General features: G+C 42.4%; 1 protein-coding gene across 2 annotated transcripts in view; it reads left to right on the top strand.

Annotated features, from left to right (window-relative positions):
• Positions 1–25,603, top strand: part of LOC138268422 (leukocyte elastase inhibitor-like) — a 108,851-nt gene that overhangs the window by 66,753 nt on the left and 16,495 nt on the right. For both annotated transcript variants that reach the window (XM_069218043.1, XM_069218051.1), the window contains 3 exons: positions 855–972; positions 3,364–3,506; positions 19,478–19,645. In XM_069218043.1, the coding sequence (XP_069074144.1) occupies positions 855–972; positions 3,364–3,506; positions 19,478–19,645 (429 nt within the window). The remainder of the gene's footprint in view (positions 1–854; positions 973–3,363; positions 3,507–19,477; positions 19,646–25,603) is intronic.

Genomic DNA, 25,603 nt, shown 5'->3' with positions numbered 1-25,603 from the left:
CTCTCACTGTTGCCTCACAGACACACACCATGCGCTGTGAGATTTGGCTGATATTGAAGTCACCCATCCTGCATGCACCATGTATCTCTGCACTGCTATTCTGATTTTCCACCGCAGGAGTGGGCAGTGGGAGAGCAGCATATAAGGCTGACACGCTCCCCCTCCTCCAAATCTAGTGGGCCACCCCACCAACACTCCTATTGAGGGGCTGCTTATGGACGCAGCAGAGAGAGCTACAATCTAATGAAGCAAGCTTACAACTGAGTGAAAGCAACAGTCATAAACTGCTATCCCTAAAGTGGCCTCACTTCACCAAAATCAAATTTGTAAAAAACATTACATGATAGGAAGGAAGTCAGTTTGTGCAACCACCAAGGGTGTTCCGAGGCTCATCATCTTTAAACAGTCTTAATTTTAAACTCAAGGTTGCATGTGTTCATAAGCGGTGTTCATAAAAACTCAATATATTTATGTTTAATTTCTATTTGTCAAGTTGGTTAAATGACAAGAATTGCAAAGTTGTTACATGTAAATATCATTCCTAGTTTCTACTGTTTCAAGCATATTGAAGGCTCTTGAGATGACTATTGCCTTATCATATTGTTCTGCAAAATGTATTTAGCACTTTACATATCTGATAGAGCCACGTCCTGCTAGTGTTGGCCTTAGCAGGTCAATGTTGTCACAACATTATCTTTGAAATCAAAATAATCCATGCCACCTAGATTTAGTGTTACGAATAATCAAATAATTTCCCAATTGGATTACATGAGGTTTTCCAATCCACAGCTGCATTTATCTTCTAGTGAATTATCTTGCTATAAATTATGTGGTCTATGTCTCTTGCACTTTAGGAATATTCCTACTGCATTGAAAAATTCTACAATGCCAAGATGCAGATTGTTGACTTCATAGGAGCCGCAGAAGATGCAAGACAAGGGATTAATTCCTGGGTTGAAATTCAGACTGAGAGTGAGTAACGTCATTGTCTTCCATTTTTGCCGCCAAGAATAGAAGTGACAAGTAATGCCTGTCAACCTGTCAAATGAGGGTGATCCCATTAATGTCAATAAAAAACAAAACATTTTAGGTAGATGGTGCAAACTTGCTTATTTTAAGGAGGGGAAATATCGTTGAATAAGGGGTGAGATTGAAGCCTCTCAATGACTTACATTTGTCAATCATACTTAAGGGATGAGAGTCTCAGATCTGTTCCTACAAGCAACACAGTACCCACATAAAAAGGGCAGGGCACTGGCTGGGGCTTTTAAATGAGAGAGGTAATTGGCAAGATTTGTGGTGGTAGGGGAAGATGGACTAATTTGGAGTTATCTTGACAGTAAAGAACAATCTTAATGGCATAAATATATACACACCTCCATATGCCGGTGTAAAAAACTTTACCCGCCCCTCCACAAGAATACACTATTGAGCCTAGTTATATAACAAATAAATACTGGACAATTTAGAAGTCAAGCACATGACTCTGTGCTGTGTTTACAAACTGACACTACAAAACCACATTCACATTATGTATACTGGTATACATACACAAAACACAGCAGTGCGCCATTAGTAGCAGTATCCTGTATAGTTTGCTTGGATCACTGATTGGTGCATTTTTGTAGAAATTTTAAAGCAGGCCCAGTTTAAATAAATGCCCAATACAAGGTCATAGGCCAATCAAGTTTGTGTGGCATTTATGAGATCTGGTGGCGCCCTGGAAAAAATGTAATGAAATACAAGAAGTATAAATTAAATCTCTTCTCTGAATGCTCTACTTGAACCTACCATCTAATCTTACCTGACATCTGCTTAGATGTTTTTGCAGACTGGGCAGAGGGCGTTTCTCTTTCCTGGACTCAATCTGTTTTAGGCAGTCAACCTCTATTGGCAAAGTCTTGTGGTAGGGCAGTGAGTCAGCAACAGGCCCCTCTTGGAATGCTCTGAACAATGGATGATTTTGTGAACTCCAGTCCAGTTGTGTGACCTAGCAAAGTAGAACTGGGGGGTGGGGTGTTCCGGCCTGCACCAGCACAGACCCCACAACATCAGACCAGACTAGTGGATGGCACCAGGAGCAGACCTAGTAACAGGTCAAGCTGAGCAGGAGTCCAGGCTTCTGGGGGCAGGGAGGACAGGCCCAGCAGCAAGGTAGGCTGGGCGTGGGTGTGGAGAGAGCTTTCAAAGTTTAAGTGTGGAGCAACATACCACATTCCGCTAGAAAAAAATGTGAGATAGCAGGAAAAGCTACAAAACTTCAGTGGGTTGTAATGAGTTAAGGCACACGAAATTCCAGAGATAATATGGCAAAGTTTACAATTACACACAGCAGTGATTGGTTATCTTTGAAAGAGATGTGCTGTAATATCTGACATTCACAAATCGTGTGATCTCAGGCAGAACAGTACAAGTGGTCAGCTTTAATAGTGTAACATATCAGTGCTGCCACACAGACACCAAGCCAGTTGACATAGCAGATGGGTTATACTAATCTAACAGATGAAGGGTCTAAACAGTGTTAGCCATTATCACGCAGATTTGCACTTCAAATCTATATTTAAAGATGGAATGGCTTTGCCTATAAACATCAGCTTTTCAGTTTAGGGAAATACTCACATCTTGTTATCAAATACAATATTTTATTTTTGGAAAATGAAACACAATTCGCATAAACAAAAGCATAGACATTTAATCAAAAATGGCTTTTGTCCTCATATATCAGCTTTTAATTTTTAGTAAATACAGCTTTGGTGCCTTCATTGTATAGATTCTGCTTTGAGTACCCTTGCATCACCATCTCACAGATTAACAGACTGTGTGAATAATTATACTTATTGTGCTATTATTATTTTTATACCAAGGATGGGCATCAGCATGCTTAGAATGCTTACAATAGACCAGGAGTTATTAAAAGTCTACCAAGAATAGCATCATACCAGGGGTGGACACCATCATGCCTTGGATGCCCACAGTAGGTCACAAATTATCAATGCCATATCAAGGTTAACTTTGTAACATGGATGGGCAACATCATGCACGACGTCCCACTATATGCAATGGTTTACTGCCAGAATAGCAAACTCACATGCATGTACTCACATAGGCTCCCACACATGCACTCATACGCACATATGCATATGCACACATTAAAAGCACAATTTAAAGCTAACCATACACATTCAATGACTTTCATCACATTTTACTCCTACATTTCAGAGTGACAATCCCTATATGCATTGAATTTGTGTTTTTCGTCAGTCATATTTCATCAGTCATATCTAGACTCACTTAATTTCGTTTAGCGTGGTTGTACTGTTTTATCAATGTGTCTTTAAACATCCCTCTTATGTTTACTTAAAGGTAAAATTCAGAACCTTTTGCCACTGGGCTCTATTGATGCACTTACCAGACTGGTCCTTGTGAATGCCATCTACTTCAAGGGAAACTGGGCAAGGAAATTTCCAGAACAAAATTCAGAAGAGAAACTATTCAGATTGAGTAAGGTACAGTAAATTACCTAAAAGGTTTGATCACATTAGTGGAACCAGAAAAATCTAAGTAAATACAATAGACACTATGAATTGTCAAACCTCTGAAGAAAGTGCTTCATTAAAGTACATAAAACACGACTGGCCAGTTATATTAGGACCATTATGTCAACCCTCTGTAAAAGGTAAGTGACTGCTTGAAGATGACATCCGGTTCTAAGGTGCAACTGGACAAGCGCAGCAAAATTGTGCGGGTTGAGGGAGGAAAAACTGTCTAGAAAGAAGGTAAAAGCTCTCGCCCTCTTCATACCCAACAAAAACAGAAAATATAAAATAGGTTTTCTAGGTGAATCTGTAGAAAACCCAGAGGATCAATGTTGTTGAGAAAGTAAAATCAAGCATTTCCGTTCCTTTATTACAATGTTATATTTTGAACATGTCAATATCTGAATGTGCCTTATGATGTAAAGATACAATTTATTCTCGAACTTTGATTTCATTTTCTATATTAACTGATAAGTTTATTTTATTTTTGAAGCTCAGAAGCCAGTTTATTTAGTACCATACATTTGCACATTTTCTGCATCTAGTGGGAAGTATAGCCCTGTTTTAAAGCTGCCAATGCAAACCGTGAATTTGAAAAAACTGATTTATTCTGCACTTCTTTGTATTAGTGTATATACTCCTCAAAGATTTCTCTCATTCTCTCCCGTCAGAACCTATTACTATCTGCTCACGAGCTGGTGTCTCTTAAACAGTATCAATCAAGTGCTCTTGTTTCCTTTCGCTTGCATCGACAAAAAATTTATGAAAATGTGATTTGTTTTATTTTACACATGATACAACACAGCCTAGGACACCCTTTGAATGAAATGAGATCACCCGCTGTTCAACCACTGGACCCAATATGGACAAACATTCCCAACCAGCTGTGTACTTGCACCATCTCAAGCTTTTTCCTTTTGGCCTGACCCTGCATTTTTTCTTATGGGCATTTTTTTTCTCCTGGCCAGACATCATGAGTAGGGAGAAAAGGCTGGCATGAGCTTGACCTGGCTGGTTTTATTAGAAGTGCCCAGACATCTAGTGGCATTCCTACATACAGAAAGCAGTGCCACACTGAATACACAGCAACATTACTTGTTTTGCATTCATTTCTACGATGATGTCTAACTTCTGACCCTGGGCAACCACAGTCTCACTTAATAAAGGCAGGAGTTTCTACATTGACTGAAATATAGAGGGAAGCTTTAAATTAATCCCTTGCTTTAGTGAAAATCAAGAAGGCCATTGTATATTTGGCAAGGGATAAAACACCCAGATCTGGTGGATTACCAGTGGAATTTTAAATGTGGCAAGAGATGCATGCTTTCCAGTTTCTTGTTTTGTACTGTCGAAAGAATGTGCTCACATGCCAACACAAAGTCTTAAAATGTTTATTAATTAAAGGAAAAACACAATTTGTGAATCACAGAAATGGGTGACAAGAGGATCTCCCAGCATATATGAACTTGGAATGCTACATACACAAATACCCAAGCTAACATAATACATTTGCATACACAGGGATCCAATGGAGGTCACAAAAAGGAAAGAAAGGGAGGCATGACAGATGTAGAGGCAAAACTCCAGATAGTACACATACAAACTTTGAAACGATTCAAAAATGTACACTTTCAGAGCTGAGCAGGCTACTTGAGAATTTCTTGCTTACATTGTCAGACATGCAGTTTGGACTGACATTTTGGGCAGTATATCAGACTGGCACTGTCATATGGGCCAGTTTAAATGGGCCACTATGTTATACTTTTCTTGGTCCCATGGGTTGTGATAGGACAAAAAACAGCCCACACACTGGCACCTTGAAGGTAGCCTGTCGGGAAGTGCCAGACTGCCATACTGCCCAAAATGCCAGTCTAACACAACATACATAAAAGTAAGACTTAGCACAATGAAAGATGTCACAACTTGAATGCACTGCTTTCACAGGCAGCAAGAATATAGCTGCCACCAACACAGTCATGCTAAGTTACACGAGGCAATTTTTTAAATTCCAAAATCCCTTCTCTTTTGCATTCTTCTAGTGTAATCTTCCAACCACATAAATCATTCATAAGTCTGCCTCCTGCATGAGACATATCATCATCATTAGGAGATTTCAGCAACAGATAGTCATGTTTGTCATTGCCTCAGCATTGATGATGGGTAAAGTGAGAGGAAAGCAAGGGAAGGCTCTTTATTTCCAGTACAGTGATTGCAGACCACATGCAAGCTGACAAATACATAGAGCAAGATGGGCAAATTGAAACGTTTAAATCTCTCCCTAGTATCTTCATTCACAACACCCTAAAATGCTCTTTACTCAAGACCACATAGTCCATCCTTCAAGTCCCAAACCATTGTTAATCCTTTGTAATTTCTTAATACTATTGCAGGTGTGATCAATCTGAGTATGCATACTCAATGCATCATCTGGAATGAAGGAAAAACCTTCAGATCCCAGAAAGGCACAGACTCCATTCTTGACATCCAAGACAAATTCAAGTCATTCTGTCTTGTAAGAGGACAGTTCTTTGAGCTTCTAATTTATTAGAAATTAACCCCGATGCTCTTACAATGAAATTTACAAACTCCTCTAAAACCTTAGGTACAGTGTGTACTTCACGGATCCTGTACATGGGGAAATTACATCAAAGAGGCAGGCTTTTCGGATATTTCCCTGGGCTGGCTTCTCCAGTGTGGGGACTTTGGAAGAGCTTGCTGTGTGGTTGGGTTAATTGTAAGCAGGATAACCCGATCCAGGCTAGGCATGGGATAACCAGGTATGCACCTGATTACAGAAACAAAATAGATGCCAGGTTCTTCATGGGAGCGGCTGTAGGAATAATAAGGATGAATTCAGAGTTGTGGCGGGCAATAAGGGAGAAATCATTTTCCACACCACACAAAACGCTCCATTTACTTGTTTCCGTTTATTTAATGTCAGCATGGTGAACAGCAGAAGGGATAATGTATTGTTCAGGGATTAAAAAACCTCTAGCCGATAGGGCAAAGGAACACGGACCATTGTAACAGTTTCGGTAGTGCCCATGGAGTACACATGAAGATTGTTCTTTGTCATCAAAAGGAACGGGGGCCTTAGGGATGCTCCCTCTGTCATCCATGGACAAGTGAGCAGAGAAGAAGAGAGTTTTTGACTTTGTCTGTTCTGCTCAAAGAAGTGTTAATAAGTGTTCACACTGTACAGATCTTGTTGGTCCCAAAGGTGGGCAGTTGGCAGGGTGTAGTTGGTCTCTTGGTGCTCACCACCTGGCCCTACAGAGCAGACCCACTCAATAAGCCAAATAGCAAGACCTGCAGTAGACAAGACCGGCCAGACCCATCTGGGAATCAAGTAGCTGAAGAGGCTTCGCCTACCTTGGCCATAGGTGGTACTGGTGGGTAAGAGCAGGAGCTGCATCCTGTTGAGAACAAGGTTCAAGGAAGTCGGCAGCCGGTGTTCCTCTGTGCACTTTTGAAGAATGACTGTTCACTTGTTCAGGTACAGGATGGATAGAAGACTTCTGGCTCACGGACACACAAACGGCTGCAGGGCTGGAGTCTTTTGATTTGGTGGCCCTCTTGCAGGTACCTGCATGACCCAGGCTGGTATTTTGAAGCACTTTACGGCAGTCTCGTGGTGAGCAGGACTTGAAAGGGATGATGCCATTAAGACCAGAAGGCTGATTTCCATTTATGGATTTGCACACTTTCCCAGTTTTCTTGCTGCAGTTCGTGACAGAGGTCTGTAAGGCAACCAAGATAAGACAGCACTGACCTGGGAATTAAAGCTATGGAGGCAGTGAATATGTTATTTGCAGTCCTGAAGAGTTATGACATTGTTTAAGTGCAAGTCGAGCAAATCTGGAGACACTGTGGGATGGGACGGGAGCAGCATAGGACAATCCATGACTATCTTGTGAGGGCTCAGCTTAATCTTTTGAGAAGAGATGGCTCTGATTGGCCAGAGTGCCAAGTGTAGTGCACTTGGCCACTTAAGAGCAGTCTCAGACAGATTTTCTGCTACCTTGTTTTTCAAGGTGGAGTTCACATGTTCTACTTTCCCAGAGGGCTCAGGAAGTGTTGCTTGATACCCAAGACCTTAAATACTACCTGAACTACAGATAACACATATACATTGTATATTGCATGACACAACGTTGGAGCCATTCCCCATTTCTAGCTGAAATGGGATTCTGAATATAAGAATGAAATCTCTAATAAGTGCAACAGCATCTTCTTTAGTGCAAAGGTACGCTTCACTCGAGCCTGAAAACATGCAAAATATCACTAAAACATAAAAATGAACAGCACTCAGCATGTGAAGTCCATCTATATACTGACAAAGGTGCCCTATGGTGGTGGATGGGCAGCAGGGGTGATTTTAATCCCTTTCCCAATATTGTGAACTTGACTCCTGGCACGCGTGGCACAGGAATGACAATATTGCTGGCTAACATAAGGAAAGAATAGAGCAAATGCCATCTTTGTAGACATGAGCAATACCGTGGTATAGTCTGGTACGTTAGGGAAGGAGAAGGTTCCTAGCAAGCACTCTCCCTTTGCTAGCCCTACAAACTCCATCTGGGTCTCCTTTACAGTTATGTTTCACCCAAGCCGATTTCTCAGCCTCCCGAGCACAATCCTGCAATTCAGACAAATCTTTTAAGATACTTGACGTTCAATAATTGTACAATGTTGCTTCAGAATTGGAGGACTCAGCAGTCTTTTTAGAGATTTGATCAACGATTGCATTTCACCCAAAACACTTCATGTTGGGAAGTGTGATGTACAGCACATTTAACAATGACATGTTTAAGAGGCAACCAAAGAGCATCAAGTAAACATTTGCCGGAAGCACCATTTTTGATTGGGGGGATACAACTGAGCTGAGGAATACATGTTGCATCCAGAGGAGCCCAAAATCATGGGCTTCTCAGAAGGAATATATTGAATCAGTGACTATAGAAACTGTTTTCAGGCTGCGAGTCTACACGCACGTGCAAGGATAAACAATTCAGCAACTTGAGCAGAGCATAATTGAGGTAAACGTTTCACAAATTCACACAAGGTAAATATGGCATAAAAGGCTGCCAATGAGCCACACCCGTTTACAAGATCACAACTATGTATTGGTGCATCGGAGAGATCAATACAGAGCTTATTCAGGTGGGCACTGACAGTTAAAAAATTCATGTGATTTGCCATTTTGGGCCATGGGTAGTAAAGACAAGAGTAATGTGAAAGGTGGATAGTAAAAGTAAACTGTGGTGATAAGCTGACCATGAAAAAATGTTGGGTTTTAGTGGAGAGCAGAAGAGCAGTTACAGCTTGGGGCACAGCCATCATAAGGGTAGGATGAAGCACAGTTTTTGTGGAAGCCTATACAAGATGGGCAGTAGGCACAGTATATTGTAAGCAAGACGGGAGCCCTGCAGCAACTGCATCAAGAGTGGAATTATAGTATTCTGCAGGTTTCTATTGATCTCCATTACTTTTTACAATTATCCCTGATGCCAACCAATCTTTTTAATGAGAGTACAAAGTGAATAGTTTGGTTTAATTTAGCAATTCTAGTGCGAGGTCGGAGGAGAGAGATAGTTTTGAATTAAAAAAAGCTTTTCCTCCCTCCTTAGGCCAATGCTAGGGTTCAAGCAGGGGTTAAGGACAGCTTCATTGAGGTCCATGGACAGGTGTCTCTCCCAGCCGGGATGTTGTGAACGAAACAGTGAACATGGGGAAGACAGAAATATAATTTTTCTTTTGAAGCCTTTTGACCCTTTCTATTTAATCTCAGTTTCAGACAGCTTTCTTGTGATTTACAGCTGGACCACAACAATCTCACCTCAATCCCAGACTCCTGGCTAAGCCTGGTTGCACTGACTTCTGATGCCTTGAGAATGTGGTGAGGGAGCCTTGTCGGCTTTCTTTCACCTGATTTCCAATTCACCTTTACTGATTGACTCTCTTCCTTCTTTATCCCCTCCACACCATGCCTTTGTGGTTTTCCTTGTCTAGATTCTTCTGTGATGATTTCCTAACTGACATCTCCACTTTAAATTGCTGACTTCCTCGCCAACGTCCACTGTTTTCGCGCTTCTCCATTCTCATGTTGCCGATGCCCTTTAAGTGACCGAATTTCCACACTATTTAGCTTTCTTTTTTCCTATGTTCTCTTGCAGTCTCAGTATACCAGGAACTCATCATCCATGCTTCTTCCCTGTTCACATGTCCTTAGTTGGTGATATATGGTAGTGTCTTGTGATATTGGTGGCATGTTGCCATTTTTCAGGTTATCTGTATGAGTGCAAAATAAGCAGTCTGCCTGTGTGAGTTCAGGATGAAAGATGCTTCCCTGTGAGGGCAGGGTGCGTGGAGTGCAGGTGTGACTGTATTTGTGTGCCTATTTGAGTTTTTGGTTAGAGCTGGGCCAGAGTGAGTGGAGGGAGAGGGCTGTGTCTCTGTATGTGTAAAGATTGTGTTTGTGTGAGTACAAGATGTTATGGTCTGGTAGGGTGTGATGGGAGGTGTAGATGAGTAGGCCCAGGTGCTAATTCACCCCCTCTCCACCAAATAAGAGAAGTGGGTTGAGTAGCCTGGACTAGAATGGAATCAAATCTACAAGCTCTCCTGAGGAGGAAAGGGGACCAGGATTAGAAGAGAAACAACCTGGAGGTTGGAGGGTAATTCCTCAGAGTTCAGTATTGCACTTCTCTCTCTCTTTCTTAGAGTGAAGAACAGAGGTGTTGACACACAGCCAGATGGACAGCATGACTGTATATAATAATGCTCACACATAGTTTGACTATGAAAATAAGTGTATATGTATAACCGTGAACAGGCCCCAGTCTCCATATTGCTCACCCGATGCGCCAATACATGGCACTGTTAATTAACCCAGAAAGTATCTGGAGACCTTCTCTGACCTACGGAGCACCTGGAGACACTGTCTGTGACACCGGTTCCCAATTAAGTACAGGTGTAGAAGGACAAAAACTGACAGAGAAGCTTTCTTCATAGATGATGCAGGTAACAGGAGCAAGAGAAAATAAAATAGTGGCACAGGGAGCACAAACACGATGAGTGAACTAAGTAGTTGCGAGGTAGTGTGTTTAAGCCATTCAATTTCTTAAATTGTCCTGGATGGAGTGCTTCCATGGTTCTGATTGGACTTTCTTTCATCTCTGACTGACCTGGAAGACTCATCCCTGTTTTCAGACACAGCTGTCCAGTGTCCACAGTCTCCAGGTCTCTGATCTTGATCTGTTCTTGTGTATCGATTGTGTTCTTATTTCTTGTTTGGTCTTATATTTCATGTTACCTCCCAACACTTGTTGAGCCATGACAAACAGTGTACCTCTTTGAGTGCAGGGTCAGCACTATGCCTCTGTGTGTGCAGGGTGAATGTTATGCCGATCTAATTCTAGGTGAGGGGTGTGACTGTCCGAGTGGATGGTTTAGGATGTGACTATGTATGGACAAATGAGCAAGTTCTCAGTGTGAGTGCAAAGTGAGCAGCTTGTCTGTGTGCGTGCAGGATGAGTGTTGTGCTTGTGTGAGGGACGTAGGAGGGGTGTGTTCATGTGAGTGTATGATGTGAGGGTTGACCACGTGTGCACAAGGTTATTGGTAGGGCTACATTAATGAAGTTGGACGGGTGTGCCTGTTTGAATACAGGCTGAGCAGTGTGACCATGTGAGTGCTGGAGTGCATCTGCATGGGTACTGGTTGAGTGTTGTGTCTTTATAAGCGCAGGGGGTGTGGTGTGCTTGTGCTAATACTGGGGTGCATCTGTATGAGTGGGGATTCAGTGTTGTGCCAATGTGAGTGCAGGATAAGCAGTGTGTTAGTGTGGCTTTGTGAGTGCTGTGAGAGGGATGGGTTTCAATAAGTGCAGAATAAGAGGTATGCCCATGTGAGTACAGGGTGATTGGTGTTCGCACATAAGTGCTGAGTGAGGGGTGTGCGTGGGTGAGTCCAGAGGAAGGAGTGCACCTGTGTGAGTGCTGGTGTGCATCTGGATTAGTGCAGGTGTGCCCATGTGAGTGAAGGATGACTGGGTTGCCTGTGGGGGTTGTGGGTGTGTCTGAGTGTGTGCTGTGCCTATTTGAGAGCAGAGTGAGTGCTGTGCCAATGTGAGCACAGTATGAGAGTTCTGCCAACAGAAGTGTGGGAAGTGCGTTGTACCAATGTGAGTGCAGGGCCTGTTGGGTGCCTGTGTGAATGTAGAGATGTCTGTGTGTGCGTGCAAGGCGAGAGTTGTACCTATGTGTGTAAAGGGTTAGTGGTGTGCTTGTGTGAGTTCAGCAGGAAGAGTGTGTTTGTATGAGTGCATGATAGGTGGTGAGTCCATTTGAGTGCAGAAAACGTGTCAGTATAAGTGCAGAGTATGTGGCAAGCCTATGAGTGCAGGCTGGATGCCATGCCTGGGTTAATGTACTGGAGCGGCATGCCGTTGTGATTGCATGTTGAGTGGTGTCCCTGTGTGAAAGCAGGATGATGGTGTGCCTGTGTCAGTGCAAGGGGAGAGGTGTCTCTATGTGAGTGCAGTGTGCATCACATCAAAGCCAGACCTACCGGCATTGCTAATGCTAGTTCTTTATTCCGTTCACCACTTCTAATTGTACCGCTGCCTCTCATCTTCAACACTAGGAACAATCTAGTGTCACCATTATAGCTATGGCCTAATTTGCAAAGATTCTGCAATGAGTGTTATTGACGTAGGGTCTGATTTGAAATTCAAAGTACGTGTTTTTCCATCTGCTGCATTACAAATGTAGTATAACCGATGGCACTTTTAATACAGCAAACAGAATATCTGTCACATTTGTGATGGAGTAACCTATCTGCTGAACTCTAAATCAGGTCCTTACCCTTGTAGGACTCCTGCCTAGCTTTTGTATACCAGCAGTAAGCCACGCTATTCGTGGGCTACTCCTGACTAACACGTAGAATTAAGGAGTAAGCCAGCAATACTATAAGAGTAGGTGACAGGAAAATCGTTGTGAATCAGGCTCATAGAAGGCCTCATTGCTGGGTTGAATGTGCAGTTGTCTGAGAGAGTGCCAGGTGAGGGGCTGTGAGTGCCTTTTGCATTAACTGATTTATAGAGTGTAACTAGGCGGTAAACGGGAAAGTCATCCAATAGGAATCTATTTAATCTTCAATGAATTTGGTCTTTCTGTTCCCTGCTTATACAACTCTATTACATATTCTACTTGAATGCTTAGCTAATTGTCTGCCAGAATTACATGCTTCCAATGTAAACATCTTCAAATTGCAGTTAAGAAATGTATTTTAGCTACACAAAATAACCACAATAGCTTTTATAAAACACCTAGATTTGACAGACAAAGACTGTAATGGATACACTGAAATCTTTGAAAGCATTGATATATTTTCCGATCATTTCAGGGAAATTATACTGGAAGATTAAAAAATGATTCTCAATTTATACATATTTGGTTTAAAAAGAGTACTTTTTTATGCAAAAGCCCTGGCTCTTGACACTAAAACTAAGAAATACCACGCTTATGCAGGCATACAGTACATCCATGATTTGTATAGCATTCATAATTAAGGATCCCAGTTATTTGTTTTTTACTGATTTTCGCCGATAAATACAGACAGAAAACAATGTGTTTTCTCTCTGTATTTATTTTTAAAAGCGGAAAATACAGAATACAGAAAATTATGCTTCTCATGAGTGACTCACCATGCTGTCCTTCATGAATACAGCCAACAGCTGAACAGACAGACAGCACGGGGAATTAAAAAACAGGATGAGATTTTCTTAAATACAGGCATATGTTAACCTAAATGTGTATACAGTATTAAAATGTACATGTGGATGCTTTTGGGCTGCTTAATTTGCTCAAATGCAACAGGCATCAAAGTATGAGTGCATGTACATCAGTTAACTAAACACATAAATATGAAACTATACCATTTTACAAGTCCATTTATTCTAAAAACAAAATAAATGAATATGGATAAACACTGATAATATGGCCAAAAATTAAATATGGATAGATACAAACAGAAATGTCAAAAACATAAATAATAAAAAACAAGAGCACTAGTCATAATGTTTTGAGATTGAGAAAACTTGAAATCTGACCTTTGTAGTTTTTCAGACTTCTGCTCAACAGGCCTCACTCTCCAACTGTTGTATGTACATAAAAAGGATAATTTGCAGTTGAAGGATTAGTGCAAATGTGGAGGTACCAGTTTATTTGTATTAATCTTTTTCCATGTGGAAAACATGTTTCCATGTGGAGAAATCCACAAGCCCACACCCTCAAAAATAGGGGGTTGTTTTATGCAGTATCACACACTAACAGCCCCACTTATACCTACTTTTTATGAAGTGTATGTTTATGTAACGAGTTAATGTTGGAAACGCATTGCTAATGTCAGTGAAAATTATTACTTTGTTAGCTCCCAACATTTGGAAGTGGCGCTCTCTAACACTACCTTAAACAATCATTTGTAATGCAATAGCACTCACATTTGCTTGAGTTAGAGCTATTGGCGCTGTAAATGCATAACTGGACTTTTCTCGCCACATAAATTGGTCAACCCTGCTGCATAATGTGGTCCTCTCTGCTACATAATTATAGTGGCCCTGTGTATAACTAATGCACTTCAATTTACTTTCCTCGTCTATCTGCAGCAAAAAATAAAAATATTGCTATTATTTGTGATATATTTTTATATTATTATTTTGGGGTCCCCCCCCCAAACTTAGTGTGGGGACCCATAGATGACTTCGACAGAAAGAGCACATTGTTTGGTGAGTTATGGGCAAAAATGTTTTGTAAAAGAATGCCCCGTAAAGCATTATGGGGCGAGTGTCTAGAGTGCAATGAATATAATAGTATCGGCTCTACTGCTGTGCCGGGAGAGCCACTTTGAGGATTTTTGTGTTTTTTTCTGTTTTAAATGCTCCAGTTTGTATATTCTTCCACTGCTAAACTTATTAAGTGGTACTCATGTAAAGTACTCCTCAGATCGAAGTCGCTCTACATGAAACTTCACTTAGTAATGTAAAGCGCTCCTCTAGTTGAGTTCACGCTATATGAAACTTTATGTACTCATGTAAAGGGCTTCTCCAATTGAGTTTGCGCTATATATGAACCTGTTTAAAAAAAGTATTAAATAAGTAAAAAAGAACCGTCCTCCAGCTTGCAGTCTTTGTGCACACAAAGAAACAGTGGCATGCCTAAAAAAAGGAAGAGGAAGAAGCAACCTGCGGCCAGTCAGCGCGAAGTGGCGAGGCAAAAGAAGAAAGTAGTATGCCACACTAAGGCATATGGCCGATTGTATAATAATCCATGTAACTGTGTCAGTCTTCAAGGCGGTAACAAAGCAGCCTTGTTGGAAAATGGATTATTGGTAAGGGCAGGTAAGTACCTACACTAAGCAATAGGCCACTAATCTCCACTTAGGTCCAGTTAGGTCTCAATAAATTAAACCCAGCTCAACCCTTGGTAGCTTGGCTTCGAATGACAAGGCTTATCTTAGCAGACAAATGTGTAAAGCATTTAAAAATCACAAAACAGTAAATAAGTAAAACACAAAACGCAATAAAAATCCAACACCAATTTATAGAGATAGATTATGTTTTTATCTTTAAAATGACACCAATATGTTAAAATTGGAAAAGGGGAACCGGAGCTATGCATTTCTAAAGAATTTATGCTTTCTAGCGTATAGAAGCAACTAGCATGCAATGGGTTAAAAAAAAAGGTCACATTGGAAAGGAACAGATTGCCATGAGGTGACACTTTTACACTTACTTTCAGAAGTGTTTCTTGATTCAGGAAAGTGGTCCACAGCACCAGCCAAGAGTTCAGAGGCTCTGGTTTCCTTCTTGGGGTAACTCCCACAGTGCACCTCTTCAACTTATGGAGTTGCTCCAAACTTCTGGATCTTCTTCCAGAGGTCCTTTGTGGGGCTTTGAAATGTCCACAACTTGATCCAAGGTTCCAGAAGCTCTGAGTTGCCCCTCTGGAGTTGGGACTACAATTCCCAGAATGCACCTGGTCAGAATCCTCAAGTGGCCACTGGATGCTGGTCAGCTGGGCTCTGCTTGCAGGACTTGATGCAGGGAACTCTGGGCAGCTCCTGTGTACCTGTAGCAAACAGGGAGTCCCTTCTTGAAGCAGTAGAAGACAGGCAGAGTCCTTTTAGTGGTGATGCCCAAGTGTGCAGTTGGTGCAGATCTTCAGAGTGCAGTGTCCAGGTGCAGTTCAGGGGTCCAGCGGGGTGGTCCTTCATCTTCTGAAGTTCTTCCTTGTTGGGATCTGATAGGGAACTGAGGTGTGGGTGCAGGTCTGCCAGTTTTATCCTTGCCCCTGGGTGAAAAACAAGGGGGGTCCTGGTTCTCCAATCAGATGCAGGGTCCTTCTCCCTGTGGTGACCGCTTCCTGGGAAGTGTGACAAAAATCAATCCCAGGTAGCAACATTCCTCAAAAATCCATCATGGCTGAAACTGATTTTGAAGGTTACATCTGGCTGAGCCCATCCACTAGTGTGGCTAAAAATCTTAAACACTCCCTTCTCCTGCCCCCTCCTAATCTAATCAGGGGGTACCAAATTGTTTGGGTTTGCAGGATGTGAGGGAGGTGCTGGGTTGCTCCAAATGCCCTTCCCTGCCTTTGAAGACCAGTTTGGCAGGTCTCCCCTCTTCCTGCTTCTCCATCTGCTGGGGGAAGTTCTCCTCCCCCAGGCATGTCTCTTTGTGTTCAGCCCAGGCTTCGTCACACCTCATCAAGGCAGCTTGGCCAGGCTGCCAGAGGCTGGCCAATCAGAGCAGAGCACTACAGAGCTGAAGTTGGCAACTTTTTAGGTAGAGTTTAAAACTCTTTACCTGAAAACTTTATAATAAATCCAGCAATTGTAAGTTGTGGGATTTATTATAACAATTAATTTGATACCAAACTTGAGGTATCTGACACTTAAAGGGACTTTATAAATTAAAATAAAGTCTCCCCATTCTAGCCTATGGAGGCCATTCACTACAATGAGGGAAAAACGAATTAGGCTGTTTTACCTCCCCAGGGCTTATAAAACTATTATTGTAAGGTCCCTGCTTATATTTAAATGGCACCCAACCCTAGTGGCACATAGGGCACACCTTAGAGGTGACTTATATGTACAAATAAGGTAGCTTAAGTCTTTGGAAGTACTTCTAATTCCAAAGTCAAATTTGCATATAACTTTAATTTAAAACCACTCATCAAGGCAGGCCTCCCTTTAAAATGACACTGGGTGCACTATCTGTGCTGGGGTCACTAAACCTACATGCCCTACCATATACTACGGACGTATCGGTAGGTTGACATAGCCAATTATAATTAGCCTAATTTGCATACTTATTTTATACAGAGCACAGACTCTGGGACTGGTTATCAGCACCCAGGGCACCATCAGAGTCAGGAAAACACCAGCAAAAAGTGAAAAATGGGGGCAAAATGTTAGGGGACCTCTGCAATCAGCCCTGTTTTCTCACGAGCCTCTAGGCAGGACAAACCTAAAGCGTTTACCTACAAAATCAAGGGAATTTTGAAAGGCAGGCCAAGGAATGAATGAAAGTGATGGGCGTGAAATGGACGTGTTGCAAACCAGCAGATGTCGATTACAACATGTTGAGAGATAGCACGCTGCCTAGGCTCCACCTAAAAAAGTTGCACAGTGAGGCTTTAAGAAACCTTCTGCACACATAGCATCAAAAATATATAAGTTGCTAAACTACTGTGATATCATCATTAAGTCAGGGTTTGGCGGGTTGTTACATTGCAGGGACAGTGATGCCACGTTACTAATATGGGATACCCAGTGCTGGAAGCATTACATTCTGACACTTGACCTGAAATTCTCAGAAAGAGATTAAGGCACAAGCGCAATTTTAACAGTCTAATTCGTAAGTTTATTTCAGTTAATTAAGACCACTTCGTTTTTCACAATCAATGAAATATATAAAACTAGATACATTAGAGAACTTTTCTTGGAGGTAAAGTGCCCTGTGCAAGGTATATGTGATTATTTAAACACAAATTAATTAATAAACAGTATGAAATGCAGCGTTCTAACAGCAGTGCCTGGAACACATCAGATTGATATTCAAGCCATTACCCCAGAGGGAAGTTAACATTTTAAAAGAGCTTGACCAAGAGTCTAAAATGCTAGCATTCAGACTCTGGTTATTCTTTAATTATAAAGACATTTCCCCCTTTAAAGTGAATTGATCTAACTGTCAGTTCTTGTTGCAGAGAATGGTGTCAGAGAAAGTGGAAGATGTATAAAAGGCCCTCTATTGTTACTTAATCCTGAAGAGATTGTAACTTAATTTCCCTTGTGTGAGGATTGCAACACTTCAGCCAAGGTTGATGATAGATCCTCCTGATGGAGATTTTTCTGCACCACCCCAAAGGGGAAGTGTAACATCCGCGTTCAGAGCCATTTATGTGTCGAGCCACTGTGCGAAAACCGTCTCATCAGCTCGCAGCACTTCGGGACTGATAGAGACCATAATAAGAATGAAAGGAAGGGACGGACCCAGGAGAGCCCTAGGAGTGGCTATGTTGTGCCCATGAACACTTCCAGTTGTTAATGGTGTGTAGTGTTGTGGGGAAGCAGTAACCCAGACTGACAACTACCATTAAAGATGGGGAGGGAGAAGGAAGATTCTTCTTTCCTGGCCATTGGTGTGTGCTAAGATACAGGTGACCGCCCGGCGGGCTCAGGGGAGGAGCTAGAAGGGAAGACAAGAAGAGCTGCATTCAGCATGCAGTTTAGTTCAGTGGTGATGCTGACAGCTTTAGGAGTTTCAAGAGAAATTTTCAAGAGAAAAGCTCACCCCATTGTCTTGGATTACGACACTCGCCTGTGTGCCTTCCTTCGACATGCCTGTGCTGGCGGCTCCCCTGGAACCTGTGGTGCCGTGGTGTCCGTGGGCACATCGGGCTCCCTCTGCGGCTGTTGGTCAGCCATCCTGAGGTTGTAGAACAAGATGTGAGTGGTGATGTGCTCCTGCATGGGCAGCTGTGGGACGAGACTCTCCACCCGCTAAGTAGTGGGTTGAGGAAGCAAAAGAAAGGGCAGCGGGTTGAGCTCCACGCAGAGCGCGCCAGCCAGCTTTTCCTTCACATCCCACCCAGAGTCTGGAGCCGACTGCCACAATTCTCGTGAGAGCCTGAGAAGCGCTTCAGCCAAAATACACAAAAAATACGCACGCAGTCTCCTTCTCGAGTGATATGCTGTATACCTCTGATGCGAAACCACAATTGTGGTCACAAGGCATTCATCAGTTAACAAGATCTACCATCGGGTGGTAACAGATTTTCCAAATGTAAGATGTGTTTCGGAAGCAGCTTCTTCTACTTTGTGATTCATGGCTGCTGGCATTAGGTGTAGCAGAGATGATCCGGATGATCAATATGTGTGTCCCCCAACACACTTTTCCATTCACCATTTGCACCACTTTTTATTTCGAAAAAAGTCAGCATGCAGGAAATACAAATGCAGAATAGTGGTCTGCAGCCATTCACAAGGAGTCACAAAAACGCTACTGCCTCATAAAAATTAATGAGGTAGGACTTTCTGCAACTGCCAGTGAATTACTATTTTGCAATGTCTCTGATAAGTACGTGAGTGGCATCGCAAAATAAAGGTGGAGGTGTGCATAGAACACCAAGTGGCTGGTGACTCCACCTTTCTACAGCAGGCCCCATGGTTTTCAACCCGAACTTATCATAAAACAATCTGCATCAGTATCTGTCCTTTGGAGACACTAATACAGTCATGTGCACAAAGGGTTTTGTGAGTCAGGCCGTATGTGAATCGAGTGCCCCTCCATTGCACAATTAAGTGGAAGTGTTTTCTTTTCTTCGTTGGTGTAAGCAACCTAGTTGTGTTAACGTTGTGATATTGCCTTCTTGTAGGCGACATCTAAACCTGTCCAGATGATGTTCCAGAGAGAGAAATTTCACATATTGTACATCGAAGAACTGATGACCACGGTCCTCGAGCTGCCCTATGTAGATAACGACCTAAGCATGATCATACTGCTCCCAGACGACATCAATGATGACTCCACCGGACTGGAACAGGTAACAGCAGAATCTTATGGTATTTCAACTTAGTAACACAACCTCATGCTGTCTGATACCAGAGACTTTAGCACAATATAACTGGAAGAACACTTGTCTCTTCTGAAGATTGAAAGCATAACCTAAGAATCTACTTCTTCTTTTTGTTTGTCTGGAGCTTCTGGCTGCCTAGGCATTTTTCAAGTCCTGGTATGTCAAAAACATGGAGAAACCGCTGTTATAAATGCCAAGATACCCACTAATAAGCAGTTATCCATGTTTAACTAGATTATTTCAAAGAAAATTCTATTGACTGCTTCCATTACACTTTGCCAGATTCCCATCCCATCTACACTTAAACAGAGGAATCTACGTAGTCCTCTTTGGCACTCACAGATGTGATGGCTATCATAATATCTCTGTGTGTCCCAAAACCTTGCATGAAGTGTGCAGAGTGCAAAACCTAACATGATTCTGACATATGTTTAGGCATAAGGCACTTTTATATCAAAGGAAGGGGACACAAACCAGATGGCAAAATAGAAAATATTCATATGAACCAATTGAATACCACATTATTCCCCGAAGGTAATGCTCATTTGCATTTTGCAGGACCTCATGTAAATGAGCTTCTCCTTCAGCACCTGGTGCATTTTGAATCATAGGAATTATACCAGTTGCCCGACAACAGTGGAGACTTTCTAAGTTCCTCATAGAGATGGTATTAAATGTAGATCCAATGGGCGGTGTCTTGAGAAGACCCTGTGGGATTTCCTCCCAGCCTTTCAGGGCACCCTGGCATCCCACAAAAGAAAGTAGTTGTCCACCTCAGTCTTAGAGGGGTGCACACATCTCCTGGTTTAAGATTACGGACCACTATGAAACCGCAAATGCCCCCCCTTGTTCATAGTTGACAAACCATGGAAGCCATGGTTTGTCCAAACAAAAAACGAGGCAGAATACTAACAAACGTATGATAGCCAAAGGCGATTTGCACCATCATCGAGAGTATATATTAAACTTTACAGAAAGCTGCACTCGTCACACTCTGGCTCTGTCTTTTTACTCTTTGCACAATGCTCTGCCCAAAGCATTTTATATGTCAATTCTGGGTAACCTTTTTGCTTTCTGCAGGGCCTGCACAAGGCAGTATAGAGGAAAGCACTTTACTCACACACTACACAGCTAACAATAATGCTCATGGTTGTAGTCTTCCTCGGAGATTTCTTGATTACAGTAAGGACCAATGGATAATGAAATATCTAAAGTAAACAACGGAACATAAGAAAATTACTTATGCAAAGCAACATCACACAATTAAAATATTAAAAACAGTACTTATTAAAACACAGCACAACAAACAACATAACTCATCATCACCATAACAAAACAGCAAATGTACACAAACGTTCTTGTCACACATTACCACCTGATGGTAAAATGTGTGTGCAGCAAGCAATGCCTTAATTTACCACCAAGGAAATTAAATAATGGCAGTCAAACCTGTCTTGTGATCCGCCCCCTTTCTGCATTTGGCTATGAATAACTGCTTGTATCTCCACAGTAGTATCAATGAGAAGAGCAGTGTTGGCCCATCTGCTCTCAGAATGGTCTCACTGTATTTACACATGCACTGTTTTGTTTCCTATCAGCCCAGTCAGATTAAATAGCAGGAAAAAACGATACTGCTACATTCTCCTTTATGTGCATTAGCAGAGGTGAGCCAGGATGCTTTGATTTTGAGGTACTGGAGGTGGGGGGCACTGTGGTATCCTTGTGCGTGCTCCAGTGGACTATACTATTCAACGCAAAACTGATGTGCTGTTGTGTATGAGCAGAGCTTACTAAAAAGGAATTCCTATAATAGCTTGGGTGAGGGTTGTGGATATTACTCATACTCTAGAAATATGGGGGCCTAAAATAAAACTGAACTGCTTTCTCATAGCTGTGTGTAGAGGTCTCAGCAGAAGCAAGGAGAGTGAAAGTCTGCTACACAACAGTGTGGTGCTCTGCCAGAGCTTTGTCTAGAGTTCCCAGTGCTTAAAAGACGGTACATTCATGAGCAGTGGAGTTAACTGATTAGCAAAAGGTCCCTTGCAGTGTAGAGGATGCTCCACTCCTACCACACAGTTAATGGTTCTTGCAACAGGCTGAGTGGGGCAAGACTTGGAAGGCAATACACCATTATGGTCTCACCGTGGACATGCAGTCCATAAACTAAGTGAAGTGGGGAAGTGGTGGATTGCATCACATGGCTTAATTGAAAGGGCTGGGCTGCAATCATTAGGAATTCAGAATTTGTTCTGATGCCCTGCTACTTTCCCAACAAAAACACACACACTGGGCCCCATGTCAAGTTGACACAATTTAGTCAGAATCATTTTTCAGCTGGGATCTTTCAGCCCATACTTCCAATGTAAAAAGGGAAACCCTAAGACCCAGACAGCAGTATCCTGTGGCTAAAAAAACAGAACAGGTTAAAGGTGTCAGACATTACATGGAACAACATAAACACAACTCCGCAAATCTGCTGAAGATTATTCATGGGCTCACATGTACAAAGCCATTTAGCATTTCTTAAGGGAACAAATTGCTATTTCGGCCCGTTAAGAAATGCTAAATAGGCTTTCCATATGTACAAAGGGCTAGATGGCCTCGCAATTGCGTTTCTACCCCGTAGCGATTGCATTTTGTGATTACCAAAATAAGAAATCGCTAATAGGGATTTTCAATTTGTTATTTCCTAAGCACATGTACAAGGCATTTCCTAAATGCAAAATGGGCATTTATTAAATACTATAACCATCAAATCCAATTCAAAGGTAACCATGTCCAAATTCCAAAAAGGTACAAAAATGCACTTTTTGCAGCGCTTTTAAGCACTCCCTAGTCCTGAGGGCATATGAGCGCTTTACAACAACATCACTTTTTACAACTTACATTTAAGGAGGGTCTTAGTCCCATAGGTAGGGAATGTTTTGCATTCCCTAAATTGCGATTTCCTAATAGGAATCACTACTACATTACATTTTGCGTTTTCTAAATAGTGATTTCCTAAAGATTTGCTATTTAGGAAATGCAAAATGGAACTTTTGTACATATCTGCCACGGCTCCTGTGTTTTATGTATACCTATTGATTTGCTGCACTTACCACATAATCCATCTTCTTCTGCATAATTCAGTCAACCCTGCCACATTAAGTTGGGTTCCCCTGCTGCATAGCTACAGCGGCCCGCACTACACTTCGTCAAGCAGAGCAGTAAAACTAAATAGACAATATCAGCTTTAGGTGCAAAATTGTACATTACAAATAGTGACATTTTTTCGTTTAAAGCATAAACTACTGTCTGCTTTTACGCTTCTACATTCACACAGACATTAGCCCTAGATATGCTCACACTAACATTTCAGTGAAAAGCGTGTATGTACCAAAGACCTTGGTCACATTAGTCCTTTCTGGGTTCACTGACCACAGCTTACAACTGCTGTAGATATGCTGAAAGTTTTATTTTCCTTTAACAGCCCTGTGCAGTCTGTAAATTGTGGCCCTTTTTCACTTCCGTTGATCCATTTGATTTAACATCTCTGCAAACAATGATTTTTAAGACAAAAGCCCAGGTCAGAATTAAAGCATTGCATCCTTGGGGATGGATAGTCATCTGGTAACATGGAAGACACTCTAAGCCCTTTGAGATGTTGACTCTAGTAAAGCACACTGGCAGTCTGTTTTTCGCAAAACCATTTGCTGGTGTTTATAATCTCTTCAAGGGCATGGAGTGTGGCAGGCATAATAAACCATTTGGCTTTTGCCAAGCGGTGCTGCGCCCTTAGTTTCCTTCAGCAATCATTTATTTAGTAGCAGGGACGTGTTTGTCTCACAATTATAACTAAGCATGTTTCATATCATTTTATTTTATTGTTATCTATATAGTGCATTCCTTGCCCCTTGGAAAGCCTAAAGGAAATGTCTATATTGTGGAGCTCTCTCTCTCATCCGCTTCCTGGATGCCCTTTGGGTGCATGATCGAAAGCATGTTGGGTGTAACTTGTTGTATGTGGGATAAGTTGGGTACTGTGCGAGGTGTGAAGGCTGGTTAGAACAGTGGCATGGGTCTTCAGCAGCATTTAATAATGCGAGTTACAGAGAACGTGAGAAATGGACAAAGCAGGGTATTCAGATACTTACTTACCTAATTTTTTAACAATTAAATTGTCGATGAGATCATATATTCTCGAGGTTCTGTCACGTTTTGGGAAAACGCCACAAATAATTGCTTTTCTGGGTGGTTGCTGATCCTTATTTTCTTGGACAGGGTTTGCCATATTTTCCTGTATTTTAAACTGAGAAAGTTTTTTCATACCTTCCACGCAAACTATTTCTTCTGAAAGGAGAGATGATTTGCAGCAGTTGCACTCTCGACCTAACGGTCGTCTTTTTGTGTAGAGTTTGAATATGCATTACATAAAAATCAGTCTAGCGCTGCGGATTGCCCTACGACTCGTGAGAAATTTAATGGATATTTTTCTTGCAGTCGGTGAGCAGTGCAGGGTCTTTGGTGCAGAGGTGATGCCGACACCCCTGTTCAGGCAGACATGTTGCTGGCAGCATCTGGTTTCAATGAAGGTTGCTGATTAGGTGCTTCGGAAGATCGATTGTGAGTCCATTGGCATTGTCTAGCTGTGGCGGCACTTTGGCTGTTGGGGCTTGGATCCCGTTGGATTACCCTAGGAAGGAGAAGATCTAGCATAATGATTAATGCTGTTGAAGTTGCTTACTGCACACCATTGGCTTGTTGTGTGATTGAAAGTTTCTAAATCATCATCAACATCAAGTTCTTTATGTCTTGACAGGACTGAGTTTAGAATGTATGTTTTCCTAATTCTGCAAATAAAAAGGTTTAATTTTGGAGGCAAACAGTTGCAGGTGACTTTAGCTTTCAGTTAACTGGCTGTAGGTATTTGGGAAGCTCATGTGTCCCGAAGACCAATAACCCTTTCAGTTTAAGGATAATCTAGGTTTTATTGGCCACTTGTAACAGGCGTATTGAAAAGAGCTCATAAGCTCAGGGAATTAGGTCAGGTATATGTTGACTAAGTAATGGGCAATCATTGAGGTTTCTAGGACACCTCCCTAGTGCAAGATGTAGCTGATAGGTATAGAGCTAAAGGCACAATGCAGGCTCTATTTATGAGTTAGGAGTGAGTTTATTTTAGTTCTGTGTTCTGTATGGAGATGGTCCACAGTATCAAGAGCTTCTTAGAGGAGTACATACCTCAGTCTCTCCTTGACTGGGTAGTCTATTCTTTGTGTTTGTTATATGCTAATTGAGCACTAGTACACACTATGAAAAGAAAACGCAGTTATTCGCATAGGGCTGGGCATCTTGTAGTTGAGACGAGTTTATCATGCATTCAAAGTGGCTGGGTCTGCAGCTTATGTTTCTCACTCCCTGACCACTTCGGCCGCCATGTCCTCTGAAGGACTTATGCATAAAGGTGCACCTCCTGGAAGCAGAGAGAGCTGACACGGAAGCAGCAATGAGAGCCGCAGCCGAGCCCGAACCGAGCGAGGAGCACCTAGCACTGCCAGCCATCCGTGTCTGCGCTCACCCACGCTCGCCTCTGTGCCCTGCCGTGGTGCCGCAGACAGGCGGGACAGGACAGGGTGCAGAGACGTGGGGAGGTAAGGATGGGGCGCCGAGGGTGTGCGTCAGGCAGCGCAAGAGGAGAGGAGGTGGAGAGGGGGGAGGAGGTCGACGCAGCGGCATGCAATGTAATGTGCGGGAGCAGGAGAAGTGTCTGGGTCAGGGCCAAGCTGGTTGGGCCAGGCTGGGCTGTCTCTGGGGACGCGGGGGTGCTTGAGGCTTGTGGTTGCAGGGCAAGCAGCACCCGGCTAGGTGGAGGCTTCACCCACTGCCTGGCTTGCCGTCCTGCCGCTATCGGCATCAGCATCTCTCTTCCACCCCCCTAACCCCCGG

The sequence above is a fragment of the Pleurodeles waltl genome, chromosome 2_1 (assembly GCF_031143425.1).
Source record: "Pleurodeles waltl isolate 20211129_DDA chromosome 2_1, aPleWal1.hap1.20221129, whole genome shotgun sequence".
Taxonomy (NCBI): Eukaryota; Metazoa; Chordata; class Amphibia; order Caudata; family Salamandridae; genus Pleurodeles; species Pleurodeles waltl.
The sequence above is the reverse complement of the archived record's forward strand: the minus strand, read 5'-3'. Positions and strand labels throughout refer to the sequence as shown.